This window comes from Hakea prostrata, chromosome 7 (assembly GCF_041222555.1).
Source record: "Hakea prostrata isolate BN-2017 chromosome 7, UWA_Hpros_2, whole genome shotgun sequence".
Taxonomy (NCBI): domain Eukaryota; kingdom Viridiplantae; phylum Streptophyta; class Magnoliopsida; order Proteales; family Proteaceae; genus Hakea; species Hakea prostrata.
This window is the reverse complement of record NC_142606.1, coordinates 17,573,071-17,589,097: the sequence shown is the minus strand read 5'-3', so window position 1 is coordinate 17,589,097 and position 16,027 is coordinate 17,573,071. Positions and strand designations below refer to the sequence as shown.

General features: G+C 37.2%; 1 protein-coding gene across 1 annotated transcript in view; it reads right to left on the bottom strand.

The window, feature by feature from the left end:
* Positions 1-15,752, bottom strand: part of LOC149010197 (monocopper oxidase-like protein SKU5) — a 31,045-nt gene extending 15,293 nt beyond the window's left edge. Inside the window, exons 1-4 of the mRNA XM_089163855.1 lie at positions 15,384-15,752; positions 13,764-13,873; positions 13,406-13,676; positions 13,189-13,327 (exon numbers count right to left, since the gene is read on the bottom strand). Of these exons, the coding sequence (XP_089019981.1) occupies positions 13,189-13,327; positions 13,406-13,676; positions 13,764-13,873; positions 15,384-15,527 (664 nt within the window). The 5' untranslated portion in view covers positions 15,528-15,752. The remainder of the gene's footprint in view (positions 1-13,188; positions 13,328-13,405; positions 13,677-13,763; positions 13,874-15,383) is intronic.
* Positions 15,753-16,027: the final 275 nt, after the last annotated feature.

Sequence of the window (16,027 nt, the reverse complement as noted above, 5' to 3'; positions counted from 1 at the left end):
GGTATCGGATCCACTGTAGGACCTCATTTAAAGGCTTGTAATTAATTATCAGCCTAGGTGAACCACGCTCAATTTCAGATTTTTTATTGACATAAAAGGCCGCACAACTCCAAGGAGATTTACTTGGCCTAATTAACTTCTTTTTCAAAAGATCTTCTATTTCAAGCCTACAAGTTTCTTGTAGTTCATGTGACATTTGTATGGCATGGGCCTTAGTTGGGATATTGTTTTCATTGAAATCCTTGTTATAAGGTAGGCTAACAATGTGTTGTTTGCGATGCCAGAATGCATCAGGGAATTCAGAGCATAGATTTTGTTCTAATAAAGATTTGAATTTATTTATTTGTTTGTGGATGAGAGGGGAATTAATTTTCTCATCAACATGTTTATAAGAAATTTCTTGTTGAAGGAATTGGAGATGTTGTTCTTTTGTCTGAATTTGGTTAATTGTTGAGATAGCCAAGGCTTTTAATTGATTTATTTCTCTAGTTTGAGATTTTTCAAGAAAAGTAAAGAAGACTTCTTTACCTTTGAGATTAGCTTTAATACCACTGTCAGTAACAGTGAAGGGTTTGATCATTCCGATGAAAGGCTGGCCAAGAATGACCGAGGTATTCATATTTTTCACCAAAATAAATATCTGTTTAAGGCAATGTCCATCGTTACAGTTATGGACGTCAGATAATTTATAATTTATGTGCAAAGGCGAACCATTTGCTCCGGAGAGTCGTTGGGTAGTTTTTTCAAAAAACTTTGTAGGGATGAGACCTTCTTGGATGCAATTTAGAGCCGCACCAGAGTCAATTAGGGCTATAACAGATTTGGTAAATGATCCGGAAACAACCAAAGTTACTCGGACATGCCACTGCTGGCATTGGACTTTAGCAATTAATTGGATAAATTGTTCGGTTGTATTTTCAAAGGGATTGACAAAATCGATGAATTGTTCGGGGGAGTGGGCAGTAGGATTAATCTCAGTATCTGCAACTTGTGCTTTAAGAATTTTCAATTCTTGTTTAATTTGTTTAATTTCGGATTTCAAATCATTGGTTGTAGTTTCTAACCGTATGATTCTAGAATCCTCATTCTTAAGTTGAGATCTAGAGCTAGAAGCTTGGAATCGAGTGAGAACATTGTTTATGTCGTAGTTTGGATTTTGTTGTCGAATTGGTAATTCGGGGCTCAAGGAATCTTTAGCCTTTTGTAAATATTCCTGTTTAAGAACCGGGTCTTGGATTTGGTCGACAAAATCAAGAAAGAAACTTGGAACAGTATCATTCTTGATCATGAAGACTTGTTCAGAATCGGGACAGTTACATTGTCCTAAAGTGTCACAATTGCAGGCCAATAATATATTGTCCGAATCAGACATATCATCCGTCTGGGAAGTAATTTGATTTATTTGTTCAGATTCGGAGGAAGAATCCTCAACGAATATTTGGTTGATTTGTTCTCTTAAAGTAGGATCGTCAATAATTAAATTAATTGACGAACTCTACAGTATCTAGCAATGTGACCGGGTTTACCACATTTAAAGCAATTTCCCGTTGTTTTTTGTTGGGGTGATTTTTGTTTGAATTGTGGAGTTCTTTGTGGTTTATGGAATTTATTAAAAGGTTTCTTGTGTGTTTAAGGTTTCCTATAGTATTGGTTTGTGGGTTGTTCAAAATTTCTTTTATATTTTTCTTTATATTTAAATTTATCCGATTGTCTAGTTTTTTATTCATTTTTTAAAGGAGCCAGGCCAAATTGGTCACAAAACCCCCCTAATTCTTTTTTATAGTGCTTAGATTCCATTTGTATTTGTTTCTTAAGACGTAAATCAATACAGAGGGCAATGGCCTCATCATTGATTAGACTAATGAGATCACCATATGTCAAATTGTCATATGGTATTTCTCCATTGTTATTTTTTCTTAAGACTTGTTTAATTTTTTCAGAAAATATAGTTGGCAAACCAGTTATGAATTTTTCTTTCCAAAAAGGAGAATTTGCATCTTTTCTAGTTTTAACTTTGGTTAAGAAGGTATCTTTATAATATCTGAAGTTTGTTAATTGTCTGCATTTCAAATTCGTTAATTGTTCAGAAGTTCTGTCTTGGAGTCTAAAAGGATCTCCAATAAAGTGTCTAACAATAGTATAAATTAAAGTATTAACAGTATCAGAAATTGGTTGATCATTGTTATCAAGGATTGGTTGGTTATTTTCATTTTTCTGGACAGAATTTAGGATTTGTTGTTGTTGAGGAACATATATATATATATATGTGTGTGTGTGTGTGTGTGTGTGTGTGTGTGTGTGTGTGTGTGTGTGTGTGTGTGTGTGTGTGTGTGTGTGTGCCCCAAATCTACGGTTCGATTAGCCCAAAACCATATATATATATATATATATATATATATATATATATATATATATGGGGCTTAATTTGTGAATTTACAAATTCTTAGGGTCTTATTTGAAAATTCATATTTTAAGGGTTTATTTGTAATTTTTCATAGTTTTTGGCCTTAGAAAAAAGAAGAAAAAAGGAGGAGATTTGTATTTTTTTCTTTTCCTTATAATTGTTTGGGTTGTTCGGCTATTGCATTCTACAACATTTTTGTTACTTCGAAAGGGTGAAGACTGAAGAACTGCAAATAATTTTGTCAACATGACAACTATTGATGGTATTCCTGCTCTCACTGGCTCCGAACATTACTCCACTCTTCATCCTCTTTCCGTAAGATTTGATGGAACAAATTATTTGATTTGGTCCCGATATGTTTACCTGTCTATTGCCAGAAGAGGACTTGTTGGACAATTATGGGCACCACTATCAAACCTACTACCACAAGTGTTTCATAGGATAAATGGATCTCGAATGACTCTCTTATTATGTCATTCCTTTTGAATTCCATGCATCCAAATATTGTCCGGGGTTACCTATTACTAAATACTGTAGCCCAAATCTAGAAGGCTACTACTGAAACCTATGGAATGTTGGGGAATGATGCACAAGTTTATGAGCTACAAAAGAAGCTTCATGAGACTACCCAAAAAGAACTGACTATGGCCCAATATTATGTTGTGTTGTGCTCTCTTTGGCAAGAGTTGGATTATTATGGGGATTATCACCCCCCACTAATCCAGATGATTTGACTACTTATAAGAAGCACATTGATAAGATTCGGGTATATGACTTCTTGGCAAGTTTGAATGTGGAGTATGATCATATCAGCGTGCAAGTATTAAGTCGTTCTCCCTTTCCTACACTAGAACAGTCTTATGCACTTGTTCAATGTGAGGAAAGCCGTCGATTAACCATGTTTTATGCTCCTATTGTGGAGAAATCAGCCTTACAGTTTGTTAACACTAAATCTGATTCAACTAAGGAGATTGTCAAGTGTGAACACTGTCACAAACCATATCATACCAAGGCCAATTGTTGGAAGCTCCATGGGAATCCTGCTGATTTTGAGCAAAAAAGAGGAAAACCGAAAGCTCATATTTCTGAGACAGATTCCACAACACCCTCTACAGACGTTGGTCTTTCACAGGAGGAATTAGCTACTCTGCGACGTATTCTGCAGTCTTCTACTGCCGGTACAGCCTCCACCAGTGGTGGACCACCACTGCTTCCTCTACTAACCAAACCAACTCCTACCTTGTTACTTCAGGCAAAACTTTTACAGGCTTCCAAGTTTCTTCACTTTCTACTCCTTGGATTATTGATACAGGAGCCACAGATCATATGACAGGTTTATCCTGTTTTTTCTTACAATATTCTCCAACTTCCGGAAAGGATAAAGTTTGAATTGATAATGGCTCATATTCTTTCATCGCTAGAAAAGGGACCATTCAACATTCTCCATCTCTTTCTTGTCTAAAGTTTTACATGTTTCCTCTTTCTCTACTAACTTGCTCTCTATTAGTAGTCTTACACATGACTTGAATTATAAAGTGACATTTTTCCCATCTTACTATGTCTTCCAGGATCTGGTCACGGGGAAGGAGATTGGACGTGATAAACTAGACAATGGACTTTATTTGCTCAAGCCGATTGAAGGATCTACTTCTGCTCTGACTACATTTTCTAATCAGGTTCATTCGGTAATATCAAACCTTCATCAGTGGCACCGTAGGCTAGGTCACCTTCCTCTAGGAACTCTTAAGAAAATATTTTCTGATTTAGTTTCTTCTTGTAATGAGGATAATTTTTTTTGTGAAGCCTGCATTTTTGCGAAGCACACTCATTCTACTTATTTACCTTCTCTTCATAATAGAAAAACTATTCTTTTTATGCTAATTCATACTGATGTGTGGGGTCCCTGCCGACATGTGCCTATTACTGGCCATAGGTACTTTGTTATTTTTATTGATTGTCACTCTGATTTTACAAGGATTTATCTTTTAAAACAAAAAAAATGAGGTTTTTCGATGTTTTCGTGATTTTTATAATATGATTAAAACTCAGTTCAATGCCACTGTGAAGATCCTTCGCAGTGACAATGACACAGAGTATATTGATGGTGAATTTCAAAGATATCTCTCTGGGCTCGGCATAATACGCCAGACCAGTTGCGTTGATACAGCTGTCCAAAATGGGGTTGCTGAAAGGAAGAATCGGCATCTCTTAGAGATAGCCCGTTCCATTATGATTGCTATGAATGTACCTAACCAATACTAGACTGATGCTATACTCACTACTTCTTACCTTATGAATAGGATGCCCAGTAGGATACTTGGTTTTAAATGTCCTAATAAGATTCTCCAGGGAGCCTCTTTTTTTATTATTCCCCAAAGATTTTTGGATGTGTGTCATGCCCATGGTACAAAATTCAGTCAAAATGTGCGAAATTTCGGTTCGCAATTTGGAAAATGCGAAACAAAACTCATGAGGACCGAAAAAAAGTCCTCAGTTTCGTCAAAACTTATCGAAATTTCGTCGAAACTTCTCGAAACCTGTCGAAACTTGGTTCAACTGGGTTGAACCAGCTGGTTCATGAGAAAAAAATTCCAAATTTCGTGGGAAACTTGGGAAATTTCGTGGAAACTTGGGAAATTTCGTGGAAACTTGGGACTTTTTCCTGTAAATTTTGTAACTTTCCCAAATTTTCAATTTTTTGTTTATTTCATGTTTCCCCAAATACAATGACAAATACCCCCTCCATCAGGACTTCCCTATCCAAAGTGTGTATTCCCTCAAGCTGGTTATCTTAAGCATGTTGATGACCAGACTCATAAAGTTACAATTGTCGATTACCTTGACAACAATAGGCATAAAATGTCATGGGATGTCTATGTTTGTTGGTTGGAGGAGAGGATGTTACAGGTATAGTACTACTCAGCTCACAGGATGAATCCACTATTGGCATTCCTCTTAGCACTAAGTTGTATTTTCCTTTTATTGTCAACTATTTTGAAGTTATAAATTACATATTGGATGTTATGTGCTTAAGTATTATAATGTACTTTTCAAACAACTCTACAATCTACATTGATGTTATGTACATTGAATGACATATCTACATATATTTTTTTTAGCAAAATACAACCAATGTATTCTTTATACTCTAATTAGCTTAAATACAGAATCCCACCCCAAAATACTCTCTAAAACCTGTCGAAACTTGTACGGAAAAGTCCTCGGTTTCCTCGAAATTTCCCAAAGTAAGCTGACTCCCCGCAGCCTACGCTACATATTTTTGGGGTATTCTGCTACTCAGAAATGGTACAAATGTTATCATCCTCCTTTCAGGAAAATCATTGTATCCATAGATGTAATTTTTAATAAGTCTTGCCCTTACTATACACCTCTCCAGGGGGAGAGTCCTAGAGGAGAGGTGTTCTTTCCGACTCTAGACTTTCCTATCACACACCCAACACAACTTAAGAGTCCCAGAAGAGTTTCCTGACCAAGGGTACTTCTGCCAATATACCTGAGGACTCTAATCCTCCCCCTTCGTTTTTTTGAACCATGTGAAGAACCTAGCCAAGGGGAGACCACTCCTGTGAGACAAACTGTTGAGGTCTTTCAAAACCAGATTGACTAGAATAAAGAGGTGCAGACTTATCAGAGGAAGAATTACAACCGGCTAAAGCAGGTGGAGAAAGGTGATACATTACCACTTTAATCTCCTGCTCTAGAATCAGATTCTATTGTTCCCCTTAAGGTATCTTTTTCTGATCTTCCTATTGTTGTTAGAAAAGGAGTCAGATCTTGTACTCAACATCCCATAGCTAAATATATTACTTATAACTCTTTATCTAATTCCTACCGTGCTTTTATATCCTCTCTGTCATCTGTATTTGTTCCTAAAAGTTGGCAGGAAGCCTATGCTGATAAGAGATGGAAGGCGGTAATGGTAGAGAAAATGCACGCAATGAAGAAAAATGACACTTGGGAGCTGGTTACATTTCCTCCAGAAAAAACCAGTGGGCTGCAAATGGGTATTTGTGCTTAAACAAAATATGGATGCATCAATCAACAAGTTAAAAGCTAGACTAGTTGCAAAGGGGTTTACCCAGACTTATGGAATTGATTATCAGGAGACTTTTGCCCCTGTTGCGAAACTAAACACTGTCAAAATTCTGTTGTCTGTAGCTGTGAACAAAGACTAGAACTTGCACCAATTAGACGAAAAAAATGCCTTCTTACATGGGGAGTTAGCGGAAGAAGTCTATATGGAAATCCCACATGGTTTCTCCGATGACAATACTTCAAGGAAAGTTTGTCGGTTGAAGAGGTCAATTTATGGGTTAAAACAATCTCCTAGATGCTGGTTTGGACGCCTCCTAAAGGCAATGACTTCAATTGGGTACAAGCAAAGCAATGTTAATCATACACTATTTGTCAAGAAGTCAGATACTAACATCACACTTCTCATTGTCTATGTAGACGATATTGTCATCATAGGGAATGATGGTGAAGAAATTCAAAAGTTGAAGGACTTTCTTGGCAGAGAGTTTAAAATTAAAGATCTAGGGAAGTTACAGTATTTCTTAGAGATTGAGGTGGCTCGATCAAAGAAAGGTATATTTCTATCCCAAAGAAAGTATGTCCTAGATTTATTATCAAAAGTGAGAATGTTGGGGTGTAAAACAATTGATACCCCTATTGAAGCTAGAGCTAAACTTAAAGAATAAGAGGGAGAACTAGTGGACAAAGAAAGATACCAAAGGCTGGTAGGGAAGCTGATTACTTGTCCCACACCATGCTAGACATCGCTTATGCCGTAGGGATAGTGAACCAATTCATGCATGATCCATATTTAGCTCATATGAAGACTGTTACCAGAATACTACACTATTTGAAGGGAACTCCTGGAAAATGAATACTTTTGTCACCCACTAATAATCTAAAAGTAGAAGCATACATTGATGCAGACTAGGCTAGATCTCCAGTCAGGAAGTCAATTTTAGGTTATTGTACCTTTGTTGGAGGTAATCTAGTTACTTGGAGAAGTAAGAAACAGAATGTGGTAGCTTTATCTAGTACCAAAGCTGAATATAGAACTAAGGTTCGTGGAGTTTGTGAGCTACTATGGTTGAAAGGTTTGCTGCAAGATATTGGAGTCCAAGTTCCAAACCCTTTGATGTTATATTGTGACAACAAGGCTGCTATTAGTATTGCTAATAATCCGGTGCAACATGATCAAACTAAACACATTGAAATTGACAGGTTTTTTGTCAAAGGAAAGTTAGAACAAGAGCTTATCTACATGCCTTTTGTAAGATCTGGAGACCAAGTAGTAGATGTTTTCACTAAAAGTTTGAAAGAAAGAGATTTCCTTCTTATTGTAGGCAAGTTGGGCATGACAAATATCTATGCCTCAACTTGAGGGGGAGTGTTGGATTCTACTAGGAGTTCAATTAGAGTTTGTATTCATTAAAATTATATTCCTTATAATAGTGTACTTTCCACTTAATTATAAATAGAGGGCTTGAGATCATTGATCGATGAACCATTCTACCAATATCGTGTTTCTCAACAATTTATGAATTTTAGAAGGCTGAAATATTTTATAAAGCCCATAAAATTAAAGTTGTTTCAAGTAAAATGAAAGAATGCAAAGAAAAACTCTAATTTTGATAAGTAGGTTTCTTACCTTGATGGGTAAGTCTTATGTATTTAGAAATAAACATGGCTGTTGTACAAGATTCGTTTACAATATTTAAATTTGAATTCAAAATTAAAAACTTGAATTCAAATTTAAAAACTTGCAAAAATTGAATTCAAAAACTTGAATTCAAAATTTGAATTCAAACCATAACAGATCCGTTATGGTCTTTCATCCCCCCTCAAACTCTGCATTGGCAGGTGCAATAGTTGGTCTCTATGCTTGAAGAAAGCTTGTGATGTTAAGCCCTTAGTAAACACATCTGCAATTTGATCATCTGACCGAACAAAGTGCACTTTTATGGTGTTGTTCTGAACCAAGTCTCAGACAAAATGACAGTCCACTTCTATATGTTTTGTGCGAGCATGTAGCACTGGATTTGCAGCCATTTGTGTTGCAGACACATTATCACAATAAATGTCCATTCCTCCTGGAAGTTGTACTTGCAAATCACGTAGAACATAAGAAAGCCATAGTATTCAGATGCTGTGACAGCAAGGGATTTGTACTCAGCTTCCGTACTTAATCTAGATACTGTAGGTTGTTTCTTGGAGACCGTGATAACAAATTATCCCCAAGAAAAGTGCAAAACCACTAGTTGATCGGCGTGTGTCTGGACATCCTGCCCAATCTGCATCAATGTAAACAGCTATGAAAGAAAGTTGGGTTGGTTTCAAGAGAACACCAGCACCAATAGTGTGCTTGACATAACGTAAAATACGTTTTGCTTTGCTTGTAGATGATCTTCTGTGAGAGATTGCATGAACTGACACACTTGATTGACTGCATAGGAGATATCTGGTCTAGTGATCGTCAAATATTGTAAGGCTCCTACTAATTGTCTGTATAGTGTTGGATCAGGTAGGGGATAACCTGTTGTTGATGAATACTTTGTTCCAACAGCAATTGGGGTCGTGCATGGCTTTGAAGTCTCCATTCCTGTAGACGTTAATAAATCAATGGAGTATTTACTTTGAGTGAGTAAAAGACCATCTGAACTTCGATTAGCCTCAATTCCCAAGAAGTAATGCAAGTGTCCCAAATCTATCATTGCAAATTCTTTGCTCAGGCTTTGAATAACCTCTTGAATTGCAGCTTCATTGGCTCTCGTCAATATTATATCATCTACATATAACAAGAATACTATCATTGTACCTTGGGTTTTGCGTGTAAACATGGAAGAATCTGCCACGCTTTGCTTGAAACCTTCTCCTTGTATGTATGTTTTGAATCTGTGAAACCAAGCTCGTGGAGCTTGCTTGAGAACATAAATTGCTTTTCGTAGATGACAAACATGGGTTGGTTTAGATGTGGAAACATACCCCTGTGGTTGTTCCATGTAAACATCTTCTACTAAGTTGCCATTCAAGAAGGCATTTTTCACATCAAGTTGATGTACTGGCCATGACTTTAAGAGTGCAACGGTTAATCTTGTCCGAATGGTGGTCGGCTTTACAACCGGACTAAATGTTTCATGAAAGTCCACTCCCCGCCTCTTTGGTTGAACCCCTTGGCAACTAAGCGTGCCTTATATCTCTCAATGGAACCATCACTTTTTGTCTTGATCATGTACACCCACTTGCAGCCTATAATATTCATACCCTTGGAATAAGGCACCAAGTTCCAAGTCTGATTGTCTATCAAGGCTTTGTATTCTTTTTGCATTGCATCAATCCACTTTGGGTCTTTTGAGGCTGATTTGTAGGTTTTAGGTTCAGTTGGGATGTTGGAGATGGTGGTAAGATAGGTTTGAGGTATTGGGTGTCTAATAGTGAGTAAAGAGAGAGGGGGTTTTGGTTTGGCGGAATTGGTTTTACTCCTAGTAATCATAGGATGAGATGGTTGGGGCTGTGGTTGGTCTATTGTTGGTGAGGATTGATTAACATCGTGGGTTGGATTTTCCATTGATATGGCTGGTGATGATGTTGTAGGGGTTGTTTGTGATGGTTGGTTGCTTGAAATAGGTGAAGAAGAATGTGAAGTGAGTGGAGGCACATTTGGTGGGGTGTGTGGGATGAAAACAGGTAGAGAAATAAGTTCGACTGGTGGTTTGTTTGATGATTGATGTGATAGGGGATTTGAAAAGGGAAATTCCTTTTCTTCAAAAATGACATGTCTGGATAAATATACATTGCCAGTGTCCTTATCTAAGCATTTATAACCCTTGTGATAGAGACTGTAACCAAGAAAGACACAAGCCTTAGACTTTGGCGATAATTCGTCTTCTCTGTAGGGTGTCAAGTTGGGGTAACAAAGGCAGCCAAAAACTCTCAATAAACAATAATCTGGTTTGAAGCCAAACGAAGTGCTTCATGAGGAGATTTTCTCTGCAATACTGGGTGTTGGTAACCGGTTTATTAAATAGACAAAGAACGATAAAGGCTTCTAACCAATATGCTTTGGGCATGTGAGCTTGGAATAGAAGGGATAAACCCATCTCTGTAATATGTCTGTGTTTTCTTTCTGAGACTCCATTTTGTTCTGGAGTATGAGGACATGAAATCCTGGATACAATGCCACATTCATCAAGATAGTTTTTGAAAGCTCCCCTTGTTAACTCTAAGGCTCCATCACTTTGAAAAAATTTAATAGAAGTAGAAAGCAAGTTTTCAGCCATATTTTTAAAATGCTTGAAACAATGAATTGCATCGATTTAAATCGCAGAAGATAAAACCAAGTAAATCGATCGAAATCATCAACAAAAATAATATATGAATTGAATCCACTAATTGACAAAGTTTTAGTGGGACCCCACAAATTACAATGAATAAGTCAGTAATGGTTGAGTAGTTCTACTAATCGAAATAGAAAAGGGTAATTTGTAATGTTTGCCAAGTTGGCAAGCGTCACAAATTTTATTGGATCTAAGTGTTTCAAAGGAATTAAATAAGACACTATTTCTCAAATGAGTAAGTCTTACTGAGAAGAAGGATGACCAAGCCGGCGATGCTAAATATCGAAGGAGCTTTATGTCCATAAAGAGCCAAAGGAGGGACAACATTGGCCGAGAAAGAATACAATTTATCTTTGATTGGACCCTTCAATAGAGTGATGTCCGACTCCAAATCCTTAACACGAAAACCCCATGGAAAAAATTCAACAGAACAATTATTGTCAGATGTAAGTTGAGAAATGGAAATTAAATTCTTTGACAATTGGGGAACTATTAGTATGTCATTAAGAGATAAATGATTTAAATTTGTTTTCAAAGTTGAGGAGCCTATATGAGTTATAGGGAGTTTCTTACCATCACCAATCGAAACCCGATCTTCTCCTTTGTAAGTGGCGGATCGATCGTAGCATGGCTGGATCAAATGACATATGGTTGGTAGCACTGAATCCGGTATCCACCGTGCATCATTCTGTGGTGTAATGTGTTGGGTATTTTGGGTACCATGGAAGCCAGCATAAGGAATGTGAGGTGGTGGATTAGGATTCAGCGCTGGGCATAACGGAAATAGCATCTATTGGCCGAATGGCCTTGCTTAGCACATATTTGACATTTGAAGGAATTAGTATTAAAGGTGTTTTGGTTTGGTCAGTTATAGGAATTTTGAGATCTTGGAGGGCCATTTGATGAATTTCAGAAATCAGATCTAGGTGGGTTTCGGTTGTTGGGTGGATAGGAATTAATAATATTATTAGGCCGATTAAATTTAGGCTGATCTGTAACAAATAATGCAGTAGGGGAATGGGAATCAGTTAAGATTGATTGGGTGTTCCCATATCCACGGCGTAACCGTTGCTCATGAGTAAGTAGTTTGGCCCTTAGGTCGGTAAAGGTAACGGGTGGGGTAATATTTTCCACAGTAATGATGAAAGTGAGATAATCTGAACCAAGACTATTTAATGTATATGCTACCAAGTCAGAGTCATTTACCTTGTCATTGATTGCCGCTAAGGAATCAGCGATGGACTTAATTTTGTGAAGATAGTCCGTAATTGTGCTTGTTTCTTTATTGATCATCTGCAATTCACTGCGAAGATAAGTCCTTTGAGCAGTGGACTATTGTTGGAAAAGTTGTGCAAGAGAATCCCATACATCTTTCGCTGTTGGAAGGCCAAGAATATGAGAAGAAAGAGACGGTGTGAGGGTGGCATTGATGCATGCTCGAACAAAATGATTATTCTTTCTCCAGGTTTGAAATGCTGGATTCGGCGTTTGAGTTTCTCCAGTAGTGATAGTTTGATTTGGCATTGATCCAGTACCATCAAGATGATGCATAAGATCACAGGTAATAAAAATGGATTCTAATTGTTCTCTCCACATAAGATAATTTGCTCCATCAAGCTTGACAGAAACAAGGTTGGAGAGATTGGTAATGGGGAATGGAGTGTTAGCAGTGGCCATTGAAAATGTAGTGTTTTGGAGAAAAAAAATTCTCAAAACCTTAGCTCTAATACCATGAAAGAATGCAAAGAAAAACTCTAATTTTGATAAGTAGGTTTCTTACCTTGATGGGTAAGTCTTATGTATTTATAAATAAACATGGCTGTTGTACAAGATTCGTTTACAATATTTAAATTTGAATTCAAAATTAAAAACTTGAATTCAAATTCAAAAATTGAATTCAAACCATAACAGATCCGTTATGGTCTTTCATAAAGAAATATGTACTTCTAAAGATTTTTTTTTTGGAGTTGCTGAAAGCTGAGTAGTGCATACAGCTTTTGTATCCAGACCCAATTCCTTCCTTACTCTGATCTCCTTTTATTAGGTGCATCCTACCTGCTTCTCTTCTACAATTCTTCTTCCTATCTCTTATTTCTCTTGATTCTATACCAGGTGGAAACTCTCTTTTTTATTTGATTTTCAGATTGTTAGAATTGGTCATTTTCCTTATCGGCACATCACTATCCTACAATGGTTCTACGTAGATCTTAGGGTAATCACAGATCTAGTTTCAAGAATTTTTTTACAACTGTTGAACTACACGAGTCTCCTCACAATATTTCCATTTATAAGACAGAATAAAATGACACCAAAGTCTAAATCAGAAGAAATTTCAACACCAAGCAATATCGGATAGTTGAGATAGAGATATGATAACATGATACAAACTTCTAGTTATATCGGAGTGTTACATACCTGGTTCAACATTTATGATCTCAAAAGAGATACCATCAGGAACAAGTGACTCATTGTAGCGATAGGGACCAAATCCATTGAAGAGGACACCATCAGGCACTCCAAGGTCAACACCATCTCCAACATTCTTCCTCAATTGCTGACGTTACATTGAACTTGTTAATTTTAGAAGCCAGCATTCACCCCACATAATATAAGAAATCAAAAAATGACAAACCTTATGACTCTTGGTATACCAATCACTGATAAAGAGTGTAATATCGCCATCTGGTGTCCCAAAGGGCACTGGGATAACTTCCCTGTTGTTAATGATGATTCCTCCATAGCCACCAGAAGCTCTCTGGAAATTTAGGGAAGGGAAATAAAAGAAACTCCCTATCTGATCTTTAACCTGAAATTGATATGTCCAATTCCAGCCAGCAGGAATAGGACAATTGGTCCCTGTCACACCATCCTGCCAAGAGTTTTTCCTTAGTTGTATGCCATTCCTACATTAAAGCATCACAAACCATAAATAACATTACCATCTTTAACATATTTCACAACTATGATTATAAAGGAAACAACACACATACCATGTGAGAAGTAATGGCTCATCCAACTGATTCTTGACATTCACCACAACATTCCAGTTAGTTGTTGCATTGAGAATTGGTCCAGGAAAATTTCCATTAATTCCAATCACCTGAAATGCAACACAAACTAAATCAGCAGTCCAAAATAGTTCACTCATTAAAAAAGGAAACAAATGGGTCAAGAAAAACAATGACGCAACTATTCAAGCTATTAAGTGGTTCAATAGTTCAGCTGGTGAAGAAGAAATTAAATTTACATATTTACAGCCTATTAGTTAATATATCTAAGGTTCCTAACCATAATAAATAGAGCAAATTGCCCCGGCACCCCAAAATGGAGGCCTTAAAGCATTGACACCCCACTTTATGTTTAAAAAGAACAGAAACTCCAAAATTGAATTTTCATTGGATATATTTGTCCAATTTGTCACTGAAAACCTTTCAAACATTGTTAATTATAGGGATAGTTTTTAAAATAAGCAATGATTTAACTGTTTTCGGTGATAAATTTGACAAATATATCCAATAAAAATTCAATTTTGGGGTCTCTATGCTTTTTAAACATAAAGTAGGGTGTCAGTGCTTTAAGGCCTCCATTTTGGGGTGCCAGTGCAATTTGCTCTAATAAATAATAGGCACCTTCACTTCCAGGTATTAAAATTTCTTTCTCCTTTTTTCTTGGAATTGGGGAGGGCAAGAGGAACCAAATGTAGATAGACAGAGAGCAGAAGCCTCAAAAACAAGGACTTATCCACAAGTCTACAGTCTGTAATGTAAAATACTAAACCTTTCCATGAATCAACAGTAAAGATTACAATACCCATAGAAAGCATTTTTTAGTTTTTGGCATGATAGCCTATCAGAAGATTTGAGTGGACTAAACTTGACTTGACCTTGGAAGCACACAAAGGCCTGAACCACAAGTGCAGTTCGTTATCCTGGAGGCCCTTAGCTCCTATCCCTATACAATTGCACAAGGCTTGGACTTCGCATTACCAAATGTAATAATTTTCTTCTCTTTGGTTTTCCCTTTTTTTCCGGTTTGATAGGGAGAGGGGTTCGACTGAGCTGCAAAGCCTACCCAAAATATAATATCAATGCTATTTTCCCTAAATTAATAACCGTGAACCAACTTCCTTCAGTGCTAACCCCTGTAACCAAATCATTCTTACAAAACTTGATTCTGACAATGTTGCTTAAGATTGAACAGACAGAAATGATTACCCTTAGCTACTTCAAAATAGCCGCACCCACAACTGAATCAGAGAAAAAAGCAAAACAGAACTCCAGTGTGCACTCTTACTAGTCTCTCTTCAAACCCATCCACCCTGATTGGTGGCTCTTTTCGCCTTCATTATAAGTAGGTAAGCTAGGTAATGTGTAGTCATGAGCTAGCAAGGTCAAGATGAGTTTCACGCCAAGCACTATAAATGGAATACAGTTAACTATGGAAGCTAAACTCTACTGGGTTTCCACTTTTAAACCCATCCTTCCTGCCCTGCATTCTCTCGGTTTCTTGCTGAAGAAACACTAAAGCAGATATCTTGAGCACCGAACTGAAAAGATCTCAACTGAAATAAAGAAAATGAGTAGAAGAAAGAGAAAGGAAAGGAAACAAACCTGTTGCTTTACTCCAAGGGGAGAAGAAGTGATGTATGAGACAGTCCAATCGTAGAAAACAAAAGGGTCGCCGGCAAAAACAGGAGAAAACAACCAGAGAATGAACAAAAAGCAGAAACGGAAGAAACCCAAATGGAAATGCATCGGATCTCTACGAGCAGAGTAGGAGAAAGAAAGTAGATACCAGAACCGACTGAAACACTCGCTCACTCACTAGCTTGAACCGCTAAAAGGGATTTTGTCTTTCCACCATGTAAGACTGTGTGTCGCTGTCAGATATTCGCCATTACCCATCACATGGTGGCTTTGCTGTGGGCCATAATGTGGCATTCTCTTCTCCACTTGTATGGAACAGAGTACCTGGAAATACTGAAGCGTCCACATAAACCATTAAAGAGTGTTCAAATTGGAAAAAGCGTTTTAAATTTCAAACATCAAAAGGAGCATATGGCCTACCCAGAAAGGGATTTTGATCTAATAAGCTGCATCCAGATCATGAGAAGCCCTACCAGCCAATCAATCATGTTGAAGTAAAGTAAAAGTCTTTGAGAATAGAATCATTCTGTAAATAATTAATTGAAGCTGTCCCCCATTGCCCAGCGAACTTAAATGTGAAACTTGCCATGGATTAGGATTAGCCTTGA